This window comes from Pristiophorus japonicus, chromosome 8, assembly GCF_044704955.1.
Source record: "Pristiophorus japonicus isolate sPriJap1 chromosome 8, sPriJap1.hap1, whole genome shotgun sequence".
NCBI lineage: Eukaryota > Metazoa > Chordata > Chondrichthyes > Pristiophoridae > Pristiophorus > Pristiophorus japonicus.
Window position 1 is genome coordinate 241,353,673 of NC_091984.1, and position 13,898 is coordinate 241,367,570.

The following is a 13,898-nucleotide window of genomic DNA, read 5'->3' on the forward strand; positions in this document are numbered from 1 at the left end:
TCCTGCAAATCCATTGGCAGGATAGGCGCACCAACGTCGGTGTTCTCGCTCAGGCCAACATCCCCAGCATTGAAGCACTGACCACGCTCGATCAGCTCCGCTGGGCGGGCCACATCATCTGCATCCCTGACATGCGACTCCCAAAGCAAGTGCCCGACTCGGAACTCCTACATGGAAAGCGAGCCCCAGGTGGGCAGAGGAACACACCCTCAAAGCCTCCTTGATAAAGTTAAACATCCCCACTAGCACCTGGGAATCCCTGGCCGAAGACCGCTCAAAATGGAGGAAAAGCATCTGGGAGGGCGCTGAACACCTCCAGTCTCTTCGACGAGATCAAGCTGAAGTCAAGTGTCGACAGCAGAAGGAGCGCGCAACAATCTAGGCACCCCACCCACCCATCCCTTCAACCACCATCTGCCCCACCCACGACAGAGACTGTAGGTTCCGCATTGGACTCGTCACCTAAGAACTCAATTTTAGTGTGGAAGGAAGTCCTCCTCTACTCCGAGGGACTGCCTATGATGATGATGATCTACCCTGTCAAGCTCTGTAAGAATTTTGCATGTTTCAATGAGATCACCTCTCATTCTTCTAAACTCTGGAGAATATAGGCCTAGTGTACTCAATCTCAATCTCTCCTCATAGGACAATGCCCCCATCCCAGGAATCAGTCTGGTGAACCTTCGTTACACTCCCTCTATGGCAAGTATATCCTTCCTTCGGTAAAGAGAGCAGAACTGTACACAATGGCCCAGAATTTGCGGTCGGAGGCTTCTCGCAGGAGGATGCCTTCAACCGCAAAAATTTCTACAAAAGTAACCGGTGGTCCCGGAGGTTCGGAGACTTCTGACCCTGGTCCTCTACGTGGAGGCCTGCGTGGAGGCCCACGTATCCCAGGGTTCTAAGGGTTTCGTACACGTGCCTGGGTTCACGTGGGCTGGCCCAATCAATCCAAGGAAGGGTATTCCCATTCATACTTATGGTGATTCCCAAAAGTATAATGGGATACCCCCAAAACACACAATTAAGATAAATTTTTAAAAAAACAGCACATACTTAAAATGAATCAAAACAGAATTGAATTTATTATTTAAAACAAAAATATAATTTTTTGAAAAATAAGTTTACATATTTTAAAGGATCTAAAAATAAACTTGCCTTATTTGACCGGATTTTAAATGTTTAAATTACTGAGAATAATTTATTATTCTGTGCTTTAAAAGTCTTACGCTGATCCAAGGCCTTACACCTGTTTTTATCAGTAGGAGGAACTTCAAGGGCATTCGCTGGGCTGGTGTTGAGCAAATAACCCAACTCTTGGCCCGTGGAGGCCCTTTACTTTTGGAGGCGGTGAATTTGTCGCGAGGATTCGTGACAGATCGCAAGTTCCGGGGTTAGGCGCATGCGCTTCGCAAACATAAACCTGGAACTTGCGGGGCCCCTATTGTCGCATGCGCTCCAGTAGGGGCCGCGAATTCAGGGCCAATACTCCAGGTGCAGTCTCACAAGGGCCCTATATAATTGCAGTGAGACATCTTTAATCTTATACTCAAATCCTCTTGTAATAAAGGCCAACATACCATTTGCTTTCTTAATTGCATGTTAACTTTCAGTGATTTATGATCACCAACATTTCCCAATCTCTCACAATTTAAAAAATACTCATATTTGCTACGAAAGTAGATAATTTCACATTTCTCCACATTATATTCCATTTGCCATGTTCTTGCCCACTCACTCAGCCTGTCTATATCCCCTTGAAGCTTCTTTGCATCCTCCTCACAACTTACATTCCCACTTAGCGTTGTATCATCAGCAAACTTGGATATATTACGTTTGGTCCCTTCATCCAAATCATTGATATAGATTGTGAATAGCTGGGGCCCAAGCACCAAGCCTTGTGGCACCCCACTAGCTTCAGTCTGTCAACCCGAAAATCATCTGTTTAATCCTCCTCTCTGTTTTCTGTCCATTAACCAATCCTCAATCCTCAATCCTCAATCCTCAATCCATGCTAGCATATTAACCCCAATCCCATGAACCCCAATTTTGTTTAATAACCTCTTGTGTGGCACTTTATCAAATGCCTTCTGAAAGTCCAAACCAGGGGAGTTGTACACCGGCTCGCCTCTTCGTGGTGGTAACGCTCCGCGCCCCCTCGAAACTGGCACCGAATGTCCTGGAGGATTGCTGGAAGCTGACCCCTGCTCGCCGCTGCCATTGCCCATGGTATTTGTTTAATTTCTCTGCCATTTTCTATTCCCCATTATAATCCTCCTGTCTCAGCCTGTAAGAGACCCACATTTACTTTCACTAATCTTTTCCTTTTTACATACCTATAGAAGTTTTTACAATCTGTTTTTGTGTCCCTCACTAGTTTACTCTCATATTCTATTTTCCCTTTATCAATTTCTTGGTCCTTTGCTGAATTCCAAAATCCCCCCAATCCTTAGGCTTACTGCTCTTTGTGGCAATATTATAAGCCTCTTCCTTTGATCGAATGCTACTTTTAACTTCTCTTAGGCTCGGTTGGACCACTTTTCCGATGGGGTTTTTGTTCCTTAAAGGAATGTATATTTGTTGTAAATTATGTATTCTTTAAATGCTATCCATTGCTTTTCTACCATCATATCTTTTGATGTACTTGCCCAATCTACCTACTACTGTGAGAATGGACTCATTTAAAAAGTCGGCCATTTCCTTATAGTCCATTATAGTCTCCTTTACATTTGTCTTTTATAACATAAGAAATAGGAGCAGGAGTCGGACATTCAGCCCCTTGAGCCTGCTCCGCCATTTAATAAGATCATGGCTGATCCGATCATGGACTCAGGTCCACTTCCCCGCCCGCTCCCCATAACCCTTTAATCCCTTATCGTTCAAAAATCTGTGTATCTCCACCTTAAATATATTCAATGACCCAGCCTCCACAGCTCTCTGGGGCAGAGAATTCCAGATTTACAACCCTCTGAGACAAGAAATTCTTCCTCATCTCAGTTTTAAATGGGCGGCCCCTTATTCTAAAACTATGCCCCCTAGCTCTATATTCCCCCATGAATGGAAATATCCTCTCTGCATCCACCTTGTTGAGCCCCCTCATTATCTTATATGTTTCAATAAGATCACCTGAACTCCAATGAGTACAGGCCCAACCTGCTCAACATTTCTTCATAAGTCAACCCCTTCATCTCAGGAATCAACCGAGTGAACCTTCTCTGAACTGCCTCCAATGCAAGTATATCCCTCCTTACCCATATTGGGAGAGGGATGGAGCTAACAAAGGATGCTTCTAAACACGTGTTTATACAGCAGTGTGCTTCAGGGAGGGCCTGACCTGCGAGGAACTATCTGCGACAGGTCGGGGTCAGGTACAGCGTGAGCCGGTCTGAGAGGGCGATGGTGTGTAGAGCATGGTAGACCCTCAGGTGAGCCCAGGAACAATACATGATCTGCAAATGGGAGGACCACAGTTCTTTCAGAAATGCCTGTAAAGACATCCTGAAGTTATCCCTCCCGATTCCATCTGACATATCATTGATAAAGATATCAACGAAGAAAGGTGATCATTTTTATGTAACTGCACATCCTCATGGATGATCAGAATTCGACTTGCTCTTCCTAGTGAACCTCCTGGCCCCCTGACAAGCTGTATTATAACCACCTTCGCAGCAGCTCTTGGTTACCTCAAAGCAACCTCAAGTACTGCTTTAAAGACCCCTGCCTGGCGAGGCTGGCATTTATTGCCCATCCCGAGTTGCCCTGAGAAGATGATGGTGGGCCTTCTCCTTGAACCGCGGCAGTCCTCTGCTCTGTAGCAATTGTTTTAGAACAGCATTAAAAGAAAGAAAGACTTGCATTTATATGAACAGCTTGCTAGGCTACTTCCGAGGACATTAAGAGTCACCCGCATGGTGTGGGACTGGAGTCATGTGTAGACCGCGTGGGCAGCAGGCTCTCTTTCCCGCTGGACATGACAATCGAGCAGCTTTGGAAAAACAATAGAAAATCTGATTGGCTGATTGCGAATTGTTAGTTCCTAGTTTGTATTTAGCCAATGGGATAATTTTGCGCCTGTATGTTATAATTGTGGAATTTTTGAAGTGAAAACGTTTTGAGATGTGATGCTACTCATGCTGATAAATGCACAAGTTGAAATGATAAAGATGTTCTATTTTATGTTTTCCTAGGTCTTCATGCCACTTTTGGCACATCAACACGCTAAAAATATTGATACAAGACTAGTTTCGTCTCGTTTCATTGGTGCAGCGATGTTTCAGCAGGAGAGAATGAGTCTAACGGACTCGAGAGCTGGAGGGGATTCACGAAATATTCAGTTCGTCAGGGATGAGTTCTTACTGACTTTACAGAAGTTCTCACAGCAGGTCCAGAGAACTATTCAGCAGATTGAAGGTCAGTATTACTCCATTTGTATATTTGAACTCAGAACATGTGCAGCAAGGCTAGGTGCTTGTGCAATTCAAATCCGGTTGCTTTTGGAAAAGGCAAATGTTAATGCCAAATCAAACCTGTCAAGTGTGGTACGAATAGAAAGGCAGGAATACATTTGGGAAGGTATGTGTTACAAGGTTTGGGCTGTACCAGATGTTTATGTTGTGCTCAGTGCCAAGGTATATCCCGCAAGCGAGTTCTTGCTCCCATTAAACTGTAGTGTGACCGAATACATGGTTTCCTGTTATGCCCAAAATTGTGCAGGATAGGGGTGGAGAAGGGGCAAGTTGAGTGATGAGATCCTCTCCCTTTGCCCCAATTTCTTACTTGCTGAATTCCTCAATCTCAGTCGAGACCTTCAGTGGATGGCATCTTGGAGTCTTCACGTTTCCTTCTGACCTCTAATGGTGGTCCTCCTGTGGCACTGCCTGTATATTCCGGGGGCCACTCGCAGGGGACCCCACCAGATGCCTGCCATCAATACGTAATGACCCCTGACCCAAGAAACTGGTCAGGATCATGGGGGGCTTTGGGGTTGCAGGCAGTAGTCCTGCCCCAACCCTGTAAGGGCATGATCAGGAAAGTCCAACATAAGGGGCCCAAGTTTCGGGCCACGCCTAGAACAGCGCAGCCCCGACCTGGACGCCCGTTTTACACGCCACAAAGTGCGCCTAAAAAAAACTTACAAATTCTCCGGCTCCCTGCTGGTCCTCTGGAGCCGGGCGCGGCGCAGCACGAGCTGTAGGGGGCGGAGCTAGGTCCCTGCGCTGAAAACAGTGCCGGGACCTCTGCACATGCTCGCTACAGTGGGCGCGCATGTGCAGTAGCTCCAGGCGCCCAAAACTGTGTGGGAGGGGCCCGAAGCACGCAGCTCCTAGCCCTGGCCAAATGGCCCCACTGGGGCTGCGTGAATAAGGCTGCCTCCCACGCCCAGCTCCTGCTTCCTCCCGACACCGACCCGACTCCCGCTTACCCCCCCTGCCCCCGGACCGGACCGAACCGACCTCCTTCCCACCACCCCCCCGACCCGACCCGCGCTCCCGACCGCCCCCCCACCCGGACCGGACCCGACCCAACCTGACCTCCCTCCCCCCGCCCCCGACACGAACTGAACCGACCCGACCTGACCCGTGCTCCCTCCCTCCCTGAACCGATCCGACCCGCGCTCCCGACCCCGGACCCCTGACCTGACCCGACCCAACGCCACCTACCTGTAAATCTGCCTCCCTCCCCCTTCTCCTCCCCCCCGCCCTTTCTCCTTCCCCCCTTCTCTTTCCCCCCCTTCTCCTTCCGCCCTTCCCCTTCTCCTTCCCCCCTTCCCCTTCTCCTTTCCCCCTTCTCCTTTCTGCCCCCTTCTCCTTTCTGCCCCCTTCTCCTTTCTGCCCCCTTCTCCTTTCTCCCCTCTTCTCCTTCCCCCCCTCTTCTCCTTCCCCCACTTCTCCTTCACCCCCCTCTTCTCCTTCCCCCCCTTCTTCTCCTTCCCCCCCTTCTTCTCCTTTCCCCCCCTTCTCCTTTCTCCCCTCTTCTCCTTTCTCCCCTCTTCTCCTTTCTCCCCTCTTCTCCTTTCTCCCCTCTTCTCCTTCCCCCCTTCTCCTTCCCTCCCCTTCTCCTTCCCCCCTTCTCCTTCCCTCCCCTTCTCCTTCCCTCCCCTTCTCCTTCCCCCCTTCTCCTCTCCCCCTTCTCCTCCTCCCCCCTTCTCCTCCTCCCCCTTCTCCTTCCCCCCCTCTTCTCCTCCCCCCCCTCTCCTTCCCCCCATTCTCCTTCCCCCCCATTCTCCTTCCCTCCCCTTCTCCTTCCCCCCTTCTCCTCCTCCCCCTCTTCTTCTCATCCCCCCTTCTTCTCCTCCCCCCTTCTTCTCCTTCCCCCCCTTATAGAAACATAGAAAATAGGTGCAGGAGCAGGCCATTCAGCCCTTCTAGCCTGCACCGCCATTCAATGAGTTCATGGCTGAACATGAAACTTCAGTACCCCATTCCTGCTTTCTCGCCATACCCCTTGATCCCCCGAGTAGTAAGGACTTCATCTAACTCCCTTTTGAATATATTTAGTGAATTGGCCTCAACTACTTTCTGTGGTAGAGAATTCCACAGGTTCACCACTCTCTGGGTGAAGAAGTTTCTCCTCATCTCGGTCCTAAATGGCTTACCCCTTATCCTTAGACTGTGACCCCTGGTTCTGGACTTCCCCAACATTGGGAACATTCTTCCTGCATCTAACCTGTCTAAACCCGTCAGAATTTTAAACGTTTCCATGAGGTCCCCTCTCATTCTTCTGAACTCCAGTGAATACAAGCCCAGTTGATCCAGTCTTTCTTGATAGGTCAGTCCCACCATCCTGGGAATCAGTCTGGTGAATCTTCGCTGCACTCCCTCAATAGCAAGAATGTCCTTCCTCAAGTTAGGAGACCAAAACTGTACACAATACTCCAGGTGTGGCCTCACCAAGGCCCTGTACAACTGTAGCAACACCTCCCTGCCCCTGTACTCAAATCCCCTCGCTATGAAGGCCAACATGCCATTTGCTTTCTTAACTGCCTGCTGTACCTGCATGCCAACCTTCAAGGACTGATGTACCATGACACCCAGGTCTCGTTGCACCTTCCCTTTTCCTAATCTGTCACCATTCAGATAATAGTCTGTCTCTCTGTTTTTACCACCGAAGTGGATAACCTCACATTTATCCACATTATACTTCATCTGCCATGCATTTGCCCACTCACCTAACCTATCCAAGTCACTCTGCAGCCTCATAGCATCCTCCTCGCAGCTCACACTGCCACCCAACTTAGTGTCATCCGCAAATTTGGAGATACCACATTTAATCCCCTCGTCTAAATCATTAATGTACAATGTAAACAGCTGGGGCCCCAGCACAGAACCTTGCGGTACCCCACTAGTCACTGCCTGCCATTCTGAAAAGTACCCATTTACTCCTACTCTTTGCTTCCTGTCTGACAACCAGTTCTCAATCCATGTCAGTACACTACCCCCAATCCCATGTGCTTTAACTTTGCACATTAATCTCTTGTGTGGGACCTTGTCGAAAGCCTTCTGAAAGTCCAAATATACCACATCAACTGGTTCTCCTTTGTCCACTTTACTGGAAACATCCTCAAAAAATTCCAGAAGATTTGTCAAGCATGATTTCCCTTTCACAAATCCATGCTGACTTGGACCTATCATGTCACCATTTTCCAAATGCGCTGCTATGACATCCTTAATAATTGATTCCATCATTTTACCCACTACTGAGGTCAGGCTGACCGGTCTATAATTCCCTGTTTTCTCCCTCCCTCCTTTTTTAAAAAGTGGGGTTACATTGGCTACCCTCCACTCCATAGGAACTGATCCAGAGTCAATGGAATGTTGGAAAATGACTGTCAATGCATCCGCTATTTCCAAGGCCACCTCCTTAAGTACTCTGGGATGCAGTCCATCAGGCCCTGGGGATTTATTGGGCTTCAATCCCATCAATTTCCCCAACACAATTTCCCAACTAATAAAGATTTCCCTCAGTTCCTCCTCCTTACGAGACCCTCTGACCCCTTTTTATATCCGGAAGGTTGTTTGTGTCCTCCTTAGTGAATACCGAACCAAAGTACTTGTTCAATTGGTCTGCCATTTCTTTGTTCCCCATTATGACTTCCCCTGATTCTGACTGCAGGGGACCTACGTTTGTCTTTACTAACCTTTTTCTCTTTACATACCTATAGAAACTTTTGCAATCCGCCTTAATGTTCCCTGCAAGCTTCTTCTCGTACTCCATTTTCCCTGCCCTAATCAAACCCTTTGTCCTCCTCTGCTGAGTTCTAAATTTCTCCCAGTCCCCGGGTTCGCTGCTATTTCTGGCCAATTTGTATGCCACTTCCTTGGCTTTAATACTATCCCTGATTTCCCTAGATAGCCACGGTTGAGCCACCTTCCCTTTTTTATTTTCACGCCAGACAGGAATGTACAATTGTTGTAATTCATCCATGCGGTCTCTAAATGTCTGCCATTGCCCATCCACAGTCAACCCCTTAAGTATCATTCGCCAATCTATCCTAGCCAATTCACGCCTCATACCTTCAAAGTTACCCTTCTTTAAGTTCTGGACCATGGTCTCTGAATTAACTGTTTCATTCTCCATCCTAATGCAGAATTCCACCATATTGTGGTCACTCTTCCCCAAGGGGCCTCGCACAATGAGATTGCTAATTAATCCTCTCTCATTACACAACACCCAGTCTAAGATGGCCTCCCCCCTAGTTGGTTCCTCGACATATTGGTCTAGAAAACCATCCCTTATGCACTCCAGGAAATCCTCCTCCACCGTATTGCTTCCAGTTTGGCTCGCCCAATCTATGTGCATATTAAAGTCACCCATTATAACTGCTGCACCTTTATTGCATGCACCCCTAATTTCCTATTTGATGCCCTCCCCAACATCACTACTACTGTTTGGAGGTCTGTACACAACTCCCAGTAACGGTTTTTGCCCTTTGGTGTTCTGCAGCTCTACCCATATAGATTCCACATCATCCAAGCTAATGTCTTTCCTAACTATTGCATTAATCTCCTCTTTAACCAGCAATGCTACCCCACCTCCTTTTCCTTTTATTCTATCCTTCCTGAATGTTGAATACCCCTGGATGTTGAGTTCCCAGCCCTGATCATCCTGGAGCCACGTCTCCGTAATCCCAATCACATCATATTTGTTAACATCTATTTGCACAGTTAATTCATCCACCTTATTGCGGATACTCCTTGCATTAAGACACAAAGCCTTCAGGCTTGTTTTTTTAACACCCTTTGTCCTTTTAGAATTTTGCTGTACAGTGGCCCTTTTTGTTCTTTGCCTTGGGTTTCTCTGCCCTCCACTCTTCCTCATCTCCTTTCTGTCTTTCGCTTTTGCCTCCTTTTTGTCTCCCTCTGTCTCCCTGCATTGGTTCCCATCCCCCTGCCATATTAGTTTAACTCCTCCCCAACAGCACTAGCAAACACACCCCCTAGGACATTGGTTCCGGTCCTGCCCAGGTGCAGACCGTCCGGTTTGTACTGGTCCCACCTCCCCCAGAACCGGTTCCAATGCCCCAGGAATTTGAATCCCTCCCTTCTGCACCACTGCTCAAGCCACGTATTCATCTGCGATTCCTACTCTGACTAGCACGTGGCACTGGTAGCAATCCCGAGATTACTACTTTTGAGGTCCTACTTTTTAATTTAGCTCCTAGCACCCTAAATTCGTCTCGTAGGACCTCATCCCTTTTTTTTTTACCTATGTCGTTGGTACCAATGTGCACCACAACAACTGGCTGTTCTCCCTCCCATTTCAGAATGTCCTGCATCCGCTCCGAGACATCCTTGACCCTTGCACCAGGGAGGCACCATACCATCCTGGAGTCTCGGTTGCGGCCGCAGAAACGCCTATCTGTTCCCCTCACCATTGAATCCCCTATCACTATCGCGCTCCCACTCTTTTTCCTGCCCTCCTGTGCAGCAGAGCCAGCCACGGTGCCATGAACTTGGCTGCTGCTGCCCTCCCCTGATGAGTCATCCCCCCCAACAGTACTCAAAGCGGTGTATCTGTTTTGCAGGGGGATGACCACAGGGGACCCCTGCACTACCTTCCTTGCACTACTCTTCCTGCTGGTCTTCCATTCCCTATCTGGCTGTGGACCCTTCTCCTGCGGTAAGACTAACTCACTACACGTGATACTCACGTCATTCTCAGCATCGTGGATGCTCCAGAGTGAATCCACCCTCAGCTCCAATTCCGCACCGCGGACCGTCATGAGCTCGAGGCGGATACACTTCCCGCACACGTAGTCCCCAGGGACACCGGAAGTATCCCTGAGTTCCCACATGGTACAGGAGGAGCATAACACCCGACCGAGCTCTCCTGCCATGACTTAACCCTTAGATACACTTAAATTGGCAACAACAATGCTAAAAGTTACTGACTAATATAAAAAGAAAAAGAAAAACTACTCACCAATCACCAGCCAATCACTTACCCCCTAGGCTGTGACGTCACCTTTCTGTTTCTTTCTACTTCTTTTTTGCCTTCTCTCCCCGCTGCAGCTGTACAAGTACGCCTCACCAACGAACTCCCGACGCCTCTCGTGGCCTTTTATAGGCCTCTGACCCCGGACTCACGCCTCACCTTCTTCTCCTTCCCCCCCTTCTTCTCCTTCCCCCCCTTCTCCTTCCCCCCCTTCTTCTCCTTCCCCCCTTCTTCTCCTTCCCCCCTTCTTCTCCTTCGCCCCCCCTTCTCCTTCCCCCCACTCTTCTCCTTCCCCTTCTCCCTCCCTCTCCTTCCCCTTCTCCCCCCCTCTCCTTCCTCCTCTCCCCCCTTCTCTTTCCCCTTCTCTTTCCCCTTCTCCTCTCCCCCTTCTCCTCTCCCCCCCCTTTCCCCTTCTCCTCCTCCCCCCTTCCCCTTCTCCTCCCCTTCTCCCCCATCCCTCCCTCCCTCCCCTCCCTCCCCTCCCCCTGCCCCCCCCTCTCCCTCTACCCCCCTCCTCCCCGTCCCCTCGCTGTCAGACACACAGACACTGACAGACAGAGAGTGAGAAACACACACAGACAGACAGAGAGATGGAGACACTGACAGAGACACACTGGGTGGGGGGGGGGGAATCCCAGCACGCTGTTGGAGGGCTCCCGGTGCTGCAGTCGAAAAGTACAAAATGTTTTATTTATTGATTTAAAAAAAAAATTATTTCTTATTAATTGTTTTGGATTGATTTATTGGTTGATTTATTGATGTATTTATCATTTATTATTGATGATGGCTCTTTATTTGTAAAACTGAAGTGTTTAATGTTTGTAAACTTCCCTTTAAACCCCCTCCAACATTCCCTACGCCTGATTTGTAACCTACGCCTGATTTTCTAAAGTGTAGACAAGGTTTTTTCGAGCGTACAAAAATCTTCACTTACTCCATTCTAAGTTAGTTTGGAGTAAGTTTTCACTGCCGAAACTTTGAAAACAGGCGTAAGTGGCCAGACACGCCCCCTTTTGAAAAAAAAATTCTGTTCCAAAGTGAAACTGTTCTAACTGACTAGAACTGGAGCAAACTAAATGCCGAGAATTTGAATTTCTAAGATACTCCGTTCTACACCAGTTGCTCCAAAAAATCAGGAGCAACTGAGGCCAAAACTTGGGCCCTATATCTGGTCATATCAAACAGCACACCCTCATTACTGGAATTTGCACGCTAGTAAGGATTCGATGGTTGAGGGGTGATCTGATCGAGGTGTTTAAAATAATTGAGGGATTTGCTATGCAGATATAAAGAAACTTTCCTCTTGTGGGGGACTCCAGATCAAAGGTGCATCATCTTAAAATTTGAGCCAGGCCATTTCGGCGTGAAATCGGGAAGCACTTTGTCGCACAAAGGGCAGTGGGAATCTGGAGCTCTCTCCCCAGGAGGCTGCTGGGTCAATTTAAATTTTCAAGATTGAGATTTGATAAATCTTTGTTGGGTAAAGGTTGCGAGGAATATGGAGCAAAGACGGGGAACTGGAGTTAAGATACAGATCAGCCATGATCTCATTGAATAGCACAGCAGGCTCGAGGGGCTGAATGGCTTCGTCTTGGCCTTGTGTAACATTTAACTTGGGCTCTTCTAATAACACTGAACCTGGACCCGCATCTACAACACAAAACTTGTAAGTGAGGTTGAGAAGACCCTTTGCCCTAGCATGCAAATTCCAGTTATGAGGGTGTGCTTTTTGATATGACCAGATATTCGGAGTTGGACTTTCCTGATCGTGCCCTTACAGGATTGGGGCAGGACTACAAAGCCCCCCATGATCCTGACCGGTTTCTTGGGTCAGGGGTCATTACGTATTGATGGCGTTGTAGGATGTCCCCTGCCTTGACTGCTACTTGTAGTCGGCAAGCATTATATTAGAGTCTATCAGAGTATAGTATCTCTGAAATGCTTGTTATATTTAAGCTGAGGCGTTTTTGGTTGGGGGGAAACCTTAGCGTGGTGCTAAGCCTGTTTTTATGGTGCTTTGTATACAGGGCGTAGCTAACACGATAATCAGTATCCACGTCTCTTCAATTTCTCCCCGTGCTATGAGTTTAGGTCTTTGCAAACCCACAGGGAGGGGAGATAATGTTACCGCTTCAGTTTTGGGGAGAATGTGTGTTTATAGTACCAATTTGGATATTTATGTGTTTTTCTTACTAAGCAAACATGTTTGCTTTTTCCTCTAACCAGGTGAGATCAAGCTCGAGATGCCATTGATCGACATGGATGCAGACTGGCACCAATTTGCATCGGACCCAGTGAAAATGGAGAAGCTGGAGCAGAGCGTAATGAACTGGCAGGTGCAGATCACCAGTGTGATTGAGGACCAGCTGACCAAGATGCCCCAGGTGACCATCCCTGTACAACACTTTACATTAATATTCCTGTAGAGTTTTTGTCCTATTCTTAAAGGATTTCTTCTGGAAATCGATTCTTACTGAACTTCCACCCGATATTTACCCGTCCACCTCTCTTTGTACGTCTATTCTTCGAAAACATCTAACGCTCTCTCCGGTCCAGCTGTCTGTCAGCAACCCTGTCTCTGAGATCCCACAATGTCGATATTAATGTCGATATTCTCCAGTCACAAGCACCTCGAACTTAAGTGCTTTATTTCAAAAGCTACTCATGTTGATATAAACCTCTTCCTCAAAACAATTCTTATCTTATTTGATCTTTCTGGTATTGATGTCATCATTTCATTTCTTTTCAGCCTGTTTCCTTTGTCCCTCCCCCATTTTACTTTTTGAAACCCTCCCACCACCTGTTTATCCTCTGCAATTGGTCCACTTTAGGCGATGCATGACCTGTTGAACAGATTTCCCCTGCTCCAGAACTTGCTCCAGTGTCCTGCGTAATTGAAACCTTGTTTTCTGTTATGTATGCATGTTAATGTATGTACTGTAACACTAGACCACTGAATGTACCTTCACCCTGTATACACTATATCTGGACACCAGAGGGTGCTGCTGCTGGAGACCTAAGGGTCACCTGTACACTGTAGGTAACCCAGTATAAAAGGGAGCTCACCTCTTGGTGTCCTCACTCTAGGAGCTGCAAATAAAGGACTAAGGTCATTACAGTTCAAGTACTATACCCTTACCTCATGGAGTCGTTACTACAGAGTGCTTGTATATATAATATTTTCTTTACTATCTTTATAGCTTTGGTATATCTAACCTGTTTCCCCTTAATTGGCTCAGTGCACTGAGAGTACTCCTGAGATTACAAACTTTGTATCTAGAACTAATTCTTCAAACTCCTTCCTCTAGACTTCCATGCTACTCAGCCCTATGTCAGTGCTATCTGTGTGATTCTTGAGTTCTGGTTATTTTATTTTCCTTCCCAGAAGTCTCCCCCCGCCCAACTCCTTAAAAACCTTTACCTTGGCTCCTAAACTCAACAGACTATTCCGAGTCACAGCTCCA

At 47.7% G+C, this 13,898-nt stretch overlaps 1 protein-coding gene across 2 annotated transcripts in view; it reads left to right on the forward strand.

Moving 5' to 3' along the window:
- The window catches only part of dnah10 (dynein axonemal heavy chain 10), a 397,024-nt gene that overhangs the window by 37,849 nt on the left and 345,277 nt on the right, over positions 1 to 13,898 (forward strand). For both annotated transcript variants that reach the window (XM_070888200.1, XM_070888202.1), the window contains exons 5-6: positions 4,188 to 4,410; positions 12,661 to 12,818. In XM_070888200.1, the coding sequence (XP_070744301.1) occupies positions 4,188 to 4,410; positions 12,661 to 12,818 (381 nt within the window). The remainder of the gene's footprint in view (positions 1 to 4,187; positions 4,411 to 12,660; positions 12,819 to 13,898) is intronic.